General features: G+C 36.6%; 1 protein-coding gene across 1 annotated transcript in view; it reads left to right on the top strand.

The window, feature by feature from the left end:
- Nucleotides 1–2,458: 2,458 nt before the first annotated feature.
- The window catches only part of LOC118343420 (transmembrane channel-like protein 3), a 38,743-nt gene continuing 31,989 nt past the window's right edge, over nt 2,459–9,212 (top strand). Inside the window, 2 exon segments of the mRNA XM_035682221.1 lie at nt 2,459–2,580; nt 5,319–5,476. Of these exon segments, the coding sequence (XP_035538114.1) occupies nt 2,459–2,580; nt 5,319–5,476 (280 nt within the window).

Genomic DNA, 9,212 nt, shown 5'->3' with positions numbered 1-9,212 from the left:
GTAACCAGGCTTCATTCAGTCCGCCTCAGCTCCACAGACACTCTACCTCTTTGCCCAGTTTTAGATTAGCCAGGAGCCGGCAGAGTCAGGACTGCCAAGACAGTGACGGCCAACCACACTGAGCTTCACAACAGTTCTTCTCAGTCTATGGATAACACCAATGATGTTAAAAGCAATTTCAATGTAAGATAAAAGAAATTAAAAATATTAAAGAATAAGTAAAATGAAGGGTTCCTTTTACCACATTTTGTCCACTAGAAGGCCACCCAGTCCTGATTTTGCCCAGTGGTTGTTGTCCCGAGACTGACATTTTTATATTGTTTTATTGTATTGTTTATAATGGGGACAGCAACTGCCTCAGCCAGTCAATGTTTGCTGTGTCATCACAGAGCCCTGCAACCAATAATACAAAAAAAAAGACAAAGAGGTGCAAATTAACAACATGAGACCAACATGAAACCTTTCAAATTTTTGTTTTAGTTATAATCATTATATTACCTTGCACAGGCTGAATATATGACACATGTTTACATTGTAATCAATATGTATCTATCTATCTAATAAATATATTTGCATTTTCCACCATGGAAGTAGAGCTAAGAGTTAGCTAGGTTGCTACCAGCAAAGCTGATGATGATTGCTGTCTTTATGGCTAGAATCATCTCAAACAAACATTTTATTTATGTTGATATTTAAACAGCTCTAGCTAAATTTTTAGGTTAAGCTAACTAAGTGTAAACTTTCCTCCGTTATTGATGTTGGTAGAGCTTATAAGGTAGTGACACAATTATATGGGCAATGCTGCAGGCAACAAGCAACAGTGAGAGCTAGGGTCACAAATCTATCCAATATGCTGAGGCAACTCCTAAGGTACTGTTGAACATCAGAGGTTGCTCATAATATTGCTTTAACCCTAACCCAAGGATCGTGACAGCTTGGGTTACTGGCAATTTTTAGGCAATATTGCAAAAGCAAATATCTCAACACTTTAATTCATGTAGCAGGTATGTTGTCATATCATGTTGTCCAAAACATATTTTCTGTTACGTTGTTGTTTTTAAGGCCATAGTATGAATGTCGACCTCAAGATCCAGATTCTCCATCTAAAGTTCAGTTTAGTTATAAGTTCTGACTGGTCCCCGTGCAAAAAGACACATTGGTCAGAAGTACTCCTCCGAGTAGAGTCAAACCGCTAGCAATTAAAAATGAGACATCTGTCAGGCATTCATGGTCTCATTCAGCTCTTTGATACTTCTGCCCCTCAGCTTCAGAGCCAAGTGAACATAAGGCACACACACTATTGCTGTAGAAAAAAATGCCTCGTGCACACTTATTATGGTTGAATAAAGGAATATAAATGAACCAGTTTCTTTATTAAAAAATGGTTTTACTTGAAACTTTAATTTTGGGAAAAAAATATCAAAGATGAAATGCTGCAAAGATGCTGCACAGAAAAAAGAAATCCCCAAAGGATGAACTCATGAATTTTGGACAGTGAGTTGTAGCACCACCCTCAGCGTACGATTACTGAAAGCAGTTCTGATAATAAAACATGCTGACTGAAATTAAATTTGCAAAGCACAGTTTGATTAGGGTTTATGCACAAAAACTACTTAGGTAGGTTTCGGAAAAGATTGTAAGTTACATTATATAGGCTACCTGAAGTAACTGAATAAAGTTCTAACATAACATACTTGACGTAACTTATGTACATTTATGCTTTTAAATGATTGACTTTTGGTTTCTTGAACAGCAGTTTCCTGTGTTCGTTTGAGCCTTCCATCCACCCCACCACCTCCACAGTGGACTTCCTTTTGTTTTATACTATGTCACCTGATGGCAGCACATCCAGAAATGACATTGGAGGGATACCATCCGCCTCAGTTCTCTTTATACATTCAGGTTCCTGCAGCACTCTAGTCAACTGAAATTGAATGACCAGTTCCTAACTGACACAATTTTTATTACATTTTACTGACCTCATCATCTTAGAAAGAAAAAATTTGTTTAAGCAAATAACTTGGAATAGTTTGATTGCCATTAAATATTTTTTGTTCACCTTAATCGTAATCACATTAACAAATATTTTTTTTATTTTGGCATTGGAATACTATCTATTTCAGTTTTGTAACAGTTTATTTTTGTACATAACAATACACTGTCAGTTCAACTAAATAAGTTGTTGTTAATCATCTAACATGATTGTCCCAGTGAAAGCTGACGTTGTGTGGTCTGTTTGGTGCTGTCCCTTTAAGCAGGCAGTATGACTGTGATTGTGCTGATGAGAGTGTATATCAGTGTGTATTGCTGTGGTTTGTGATGCTCCAGTGGGGCTCCGGCTCAGCAGGTAGCTCTGGTCCTGTCAGGCTGAGAGGCGTGCATTGTCTGCTCACAGACTGACCTGCACACACTGATTTCATCAACACAGCCATGCTCACACACTCTGAGCAGAGACAGCATGAGCACAGTATCTGAGCCTTTGGTCGGCAGCAGCAGGTCTCTGTCTGCAGCCAAAAGACACAAAAGTATCAGGAAGAACTCCAGAAGGATTTATTCAGCCTACCAGGACCACCAGCAGGGGTGAGTGTGCCCACTCTTTGATTTTATTTAATTTAATTTTTATTTTTTTTATTTATTTGCTTTTCTCTCTCTGTCACTCTCTGTGCTGTCATCTTTCTGAGTTTTAAATGACATCCTGTAGGTTAGACAATTAGTAATTTACTAAATCTAATCATCAGGGAAAACTACAAAGAGTTACTATGACCTGTTTTGTGAGCTCATTAATCACTAGCGGTTATCAAAGAGTTTGACTCTGTGAGTAAAATAGATATATTGATCAGTTTTTTATTAAAAATTTGCTGTAAAGAAAGAAGTGTACTGTATCTGCTTGAATACAGCTCAAAGCACAATCACTGCATCGCTCCACTTTTTAATTGTTGTGCCATCAACCATTTGGTTTAAATCCAGTGATTGCAAACATTGTTTGGTTAATGGAAAAGCTTTCTCAAAGGTCACTCTGTCTTCTTCAAAACACTATTTTATTTTCAACAGTGGAGAAGATACAAAGACTGTTACTAAAATTTACACAGGATGAAATACGGACAATGCAATTGAAGAAGAGACATGTAATATTTCTTTCTTAACGGTCATAAACACATCATTTATAATTTGCTTGTTTTTAAGATGGAGGTGCACGACATATATTATAGCCCAGAGAACATACATACGATGAAAGGTGGTAAAATTATTTTCTTTTGTAAAAAGGAAAAAGGTTTTTCGCACATGGTGTGGTCCTTGTTTTGGAATTCTGTTTTCAATCTTTTATCCCTGTGTATGCATCATTTTGTATCTTCAACTTTGTACATTAGCCAATACTAGAAAATGGAACTCACATGGTGAGAAATATACAGTGTTGATAAACACTATTAGGTTGTTAGGAAATGCATTACCATTCACTGTTGATTCTGCATTCCCTGTGTTTGTATTGTTTCTCTATTCATCTGAATTTTTTACAGGGCAAACTCAGCCAATGGAGGATGCTGTTTTGATTAACAATTAAATGAAAAAATATTTTATGAATGTACAAGTGAGGAGACAAAATGCAAAGTTGAAATGGCAAAAAGTCATTGTCCTTTATCATTGTAATTGGAATATTGTTTACCATTTAACACGCTCACACTGTACTCAGAATGTGTATCTGGTGGCTTTTCACCTGAAAGAAACATACCCACAGGTGTATTGAATTACTTACATGTTGATTGTATAAATGTGGGTGGAGAGGGGGTTTAGACAAGGAAGAGGGGTACATTTTATGTCAGCCTTCTTGTGAGATTTATTGTAAAGAAATTACATCATAAAGCTGGCTTTTGTTTGCACACGAGGCATAAAGGTGCATTTGGCCATACAGTAGTGTAGAGGACAAAAGTCCTGACTCTGTGCCAGGTCTTTATTTTCCTCATTAACATGCATTAGCTAATAATATTAAGATCCCCTCCAGATCATTTTTTTTAGGACAGAAATACTGTGCTTGGAATAAAAGTTTGTGTCTGATCTGCATAAACATCATTCTGCACTATGAACAGTCAAACATCCAAGACGTTTTCACTGGAGGGGGTCTTTAGGCTTTTGGTTTTCCATTGTGAGGAGCGGGTGGAAGTGTCAGTAAGCAGTAGATACCCGGTGTGCCTGCTGATTGCTCATCAATTAGGCTGAAAGCAAAACTACAATAAAACCAAATCCACATAAAGTTAGCTTGAAATATAATTCACTTCAGCATTACATGTTGACAACTAATCTAAATAAGTGCTAACTGATAAAGCAAAATAAGAACACCGTGTTTAGTTTGAAGTGTTTCTGTTACAATCAGTTCTTTGACTAGCATGTTCTTCAATCATCAGTCCATGAGCGCTATTAACTCAACGTAGAATAAAGTATGAAAGTATAAAAATCTGTTCATTGCTAACATTATACTTAACTAATGCAAACAGAAGTTTCTATGTTTTTATATACATTTACATTTTCTATTTGTATAGCATGGATGTGCAAGCACCGTTGCCATTATTTTTTTTATAGTATATAAGGAGCTAGTTTAAATTCATATGAAACAACTAGAAATTATAATATTGATAATAATCTAAAGATTATTTATATTTTTGACATTATGCTGTGGGCCAGAGGGAGGGGGATGGAGGGCCAAAAATGTCCTCCGGGTTGGCAGTTTGAGATCCCTGCTTTGACATCTGTTTTACCACAGATAGCTGAACTATAAATTAAGACAGTCCCAAATTGTCGAATACTGCAGCTGGTTCAGTTGTCCTCCACCTCTAAATACAATAGAAAAAGTAAAACATTGGCTAAATTAAAAAAAAGTAAAATAATAATAATAATAATAATTGATCACACAAAATTTCTGACTTTGACTCAGTGTAAATAATGTATTCAGTTTAACCTGTACTTATACTACATTCAGTGCAAACTACTTTCTGTAGGTTGAGCAAACCACTTATTTCAAGTTATCCTAATTTAAAAGAAAATAGTTGTCTTTTTTGACTGAATTTAAATAAGCCATTCAGTTCAACCTGAATTGTTTAACTCCATTTAGACCATTTTTGGTGGTTTGGAGCAAACCATTTGCTATAAATACATTTTGATCAATGACTATATGGCGCTGTAGGTATCCCTCTGATTGATAAAACAATATTTTTATAAAGTGAAACATAAGGTCACATTCATATAGTCTCTGAGACGTCATTCTTTATTTTTGTCCTTATGATGCAACAGTGCTGTTTCTCATTGTGCCCCTGTGTCTTACCCTGCAGCTCCTCAGATGATGAAGATAAAGAGGATGAGCGCGTGGACAGTAATGACCCAGAGGAGATGTTCCAGAACATTCAGTACCAGAAAGAGATCATCGCCAACATTCGGACCAGACCCTGGCCCATGAGACGCAAGCTCAAAGTCCTAAAGTACCCCCACCGTTTGTTTGTTTGTTCCCTCTGTGTCTGTGGAGTGCCAGTTCACTTCTTCTTAACCGCACACACAAAACACACAGTCTGTAAACTTGAGGAAGGCTGCTTTTCTTAATGAAAGTGCTCTGGAAATAAATACGTCACTGGATTTAAAGCGAGTGTGCCAAAACCTCAGCAGCTCACCCACCAAACCCTCCAGAGGTAACTGTGTGACTGAAATACACAGATCAACAAAGCCTTTTGAATTAGAGTCATAGAAACTACAAGCTAACAGTCTATCTAACTAATCTCTTTATTATTTTCCCACTTGTGCTGCGACCATCACTTACTTACTTACTCTGTCTCCTAAAAATGTATACTTTACAACTAAATGGTTGTATGTGGTGAATGGTGAGGACCAATCGCTGGATTCTAACACCTTAGACCAGGGTTTGTGAGTCTAAGAGACTTCAGTTTGGGGAATATGGTCATTTTGGTTGAAAGTGGGGTTAGTCATTCTAGAGAAAGAGAGTTGATTGTTTAGTCTCATCCCCAGGTCGTCAAATACCGACGTTTTGGCACTTGACAACTTGACGATTTGTTGTCAGGTTTCCTACGTGTCCTGGAAAGTTGTGGAAACTTTAATTGTAAATTAGCCCCTCACTCAGATCGCCTAGAGAAACCTAGTTTAGAGGCAAACTGTAGTCAGATCACCGGAGATGCAGCAGGAAATCAGCCGTGGTGAGAACAGCAGAAAGTGAGCTACCACGAAGTGTCCTAAAAACACTGACCACCATCACTGCATCATGAACCCTTCAACATTAAAAAAGGTAAATAAAGCCGGTAAAAAGAACATTCTCCAGGGGCGCCTGGTTAGCTCAGTAGGTAGAGCTGGTGACCCATGTACCAAGGCTGAGTCCTTGCTGCAGCGACCCAGGGTTAGAATCCGACCTGCGGCTATTTGCTGCATGTCATCCCCTCTTTCTGCCCCCCTTTCCTGTCTGTCTCCAGCTGTTCTATCAAATAAAGGCATATAAGCCGAAAAAAATATACTTTAAAAAAAACTTTCTCCAGAATGACTGACCTCACCTTTTAAATCTTGATAAACCAAAAAATTACCTCTCTCGCACTTAAAAGCATTGTTAACCCTAACCCTTTTGATATTAACCAAGACCACCATCTTTTCCCAATACTGAGCAGGCACTTTGGATGCCTAAACATTAGGGTTGAGAGAGTACTCAGCTGAAACAAGTATCATCAGAGGAAAATGTGTCAATATAACATATTATATGTAATAATATAACATACACATACATACATACATTTTACATACAGTACATACATACAATAAATATAGCAACTGCAAATATTGCAACTTAGAGGCCTATTTAAGAATAAGTTGTGTACATGTTGATTCATTCATTTGTTACCTCCATTTAAAGCCCATGAAAGGAACTTTCATTTTGTGTTGATTCTGGTGGGCCATGTGGACAAAATTGGTAGTGGTTCACCACCTTGTTTTATTGAAGAAAAATCTAAACAAATGTGACGCAGTGGCAGGCATTAATAACTATATAGAAATACCCAATCTTCTCACTGATGGTCTTGTTTATTTACAATATGTAGTATGTATTTAGACGTTATTTACAAAATGCCTTGTAGGACGTTTAACTGCATATTCCTAATTGATATAGGCAGAAGTCATATAAACATGTATATGGTAAGGTTGTTTCTATGAGACATTGGTGTGAGACGGCTTGTGTTAATGTAACACTGAGGTTTTGAATTTAATTGTATTTTTAGATATATTTCGATTTTCACTAGTATATAACCATTTACTAGAGTTTCACCATTTACCACAAACAGCTCTGTGGAAATGGCTTAACGTATGTTCTGCCAGGTGTCTAAATTCCACATGTGCCTTGTGAAAGTCCACAATTTTAAACAAGCTTATCCCTAAGTGTTCTGATCACACCCACACATTTGCCTAAATGTAATTAGACTGGTAGATAGAGAACCAACTGAGCCAGAGAGAACCACAGTAGATAGAGAGCTTCTGAGATGTGCTGAGTATGTGCCATGGATAACAGGTTTTATATGGGCAGTTTGTTATTACCGCAGGGGTTTTACTACCATCATCAGGGATGGGATGCAAGTCTGCGTTTTTACACCCTCTTTAATCTCAGGCTGAATGTCTGTGATTACTCCCGCTGCAATAGCAGCTCGTATTTCTCTTCACAAATCAGTGATTCTTACCTGGATTTTGTGACTAATTTTAGTTGGAGCTATTCTCGGAACGTTGACTCAGCTTCTCACACTAACTAGTGGCATGATGTCACAAAATAAAACTGTGTGTGTTTGACAATTGTAAAAGCTACAGTTGTTTTCCCCTGGAGAGTGTGTAAAGTGCATGTTCAGTGTCTTCATTGAATACATGGCTCATAGCCCTCTGAATTGCCCTGTGCTATGGCAGGATTAGCAAGTTTCACTACCTTATACAGTTTATTACAGTTGATTTTAATGTGGCCAGTCTGCTGTGACTGGTTTTAGAGGAATCCTGGTTTACTAGTTTGCACTATCATTTAAAAACATGAATAATATATGTGAAGTATTAGGCGTACACATGTTAGAATACACATATTAGCCACCTTTAAACCACAGAACACTGTAACATAAGAAAAATACAATCTCACAGTGATATGATCTGGAATAAATGTATGACAGTTACACCCGTAACATATGATACCATCTGGTGCATAAAACAGAACAAATAATGATGATAACAAGAATTAGCAACACATAGAGCATACAGAACACACAGTCAAAGGGAGACATTTTGTTCTAAATGATTTTTAAAGGGATTTTGGGAAACACACATTCAAACATTTACCTAACAGACTAGATTTCATCTGGCTCAAGGTGTCATCATGTGACCCAAGTGTGGAGCTTAAGTCACAAGACCACTACTGTAATTGCGTTGAGGATGTTTTGGCACACATACTGTTCCCAAAGTCAAGAACAGACTGTCATACTCAAATCTCATGTCTGTGTTTTAAATAAGTAGCTGAGTCAAGATGTTTAGCCTACCTTATCATCGAGGTTTGTTTTTGAACTTTGGACAGAGCACGCTAGCTGTCTTTATGTGTAGTTGTTAAAATTTTCATCTCACTAAACATATTAGCACCCAATATTGAACTACTACTTTAAAGATATGCTTGCAGAATTTTTATTTATCCTCTACATGATATGCTGGCTTGGTTTTTTTTATCTCAATACTATAAGATCTGTGTCTTGTGGTGTTTAATTAAAATTATTGGCAGTAAAAATGTAAGGTAAAACTATTATGTTAATTAATAAGCAGTTAGTTAGTTAGTTAGTTAGTTAGTAGGGATTTATTAATTAATAATTAATTAAGATTTATTTGAATTTATTAAAAAGCATTGCTTCCAGGATTAGTGAAATTATATATGCTAATAAAAAACTTATTTATTTATATAAGTACTAAAAAAATCAACAACCAAAGCTTAGTAAAGGTAACAACAAGGTAAGTTAGTTAAACTGAATAAAATTAAATATATGATATGATAATGTTTGTAATGATATAATAAACAATTCTAAGAAGCTCTTTTATTAACATTGTTAAAGGTCCAGTGTGTAGGATTTAGTGGCATCTAGCAGTTCAGTTGCAGATTGTAAGTCCCTGCTTTCAGCCTCCCAAGCATGAAGGAGAAACTAAAAAAAAGAAAATTGAATTGAATTGAATTG

This window comes from Morone saxatilis, unplaced genomic scaffold (assembly GCF_004916995.1).
Source record: "Morone saxatilis isolate NCDOM2014 unplaced genomic scaffold, NCSU_SB_2.0 Contig11, whole genome shotgun sequence".
In the NCBI taxonomy this organism is placed as follows: Eukaryota; Metazoa; Chordata; class Actinopteri; family Moronidae; genus Morone; species Morone saxatilis.
The sequence above is the reverse complement of the archived record's forward strand: the minus strand, read 5'-3'. Positions and strand labels throughout refer to the sequence as shown.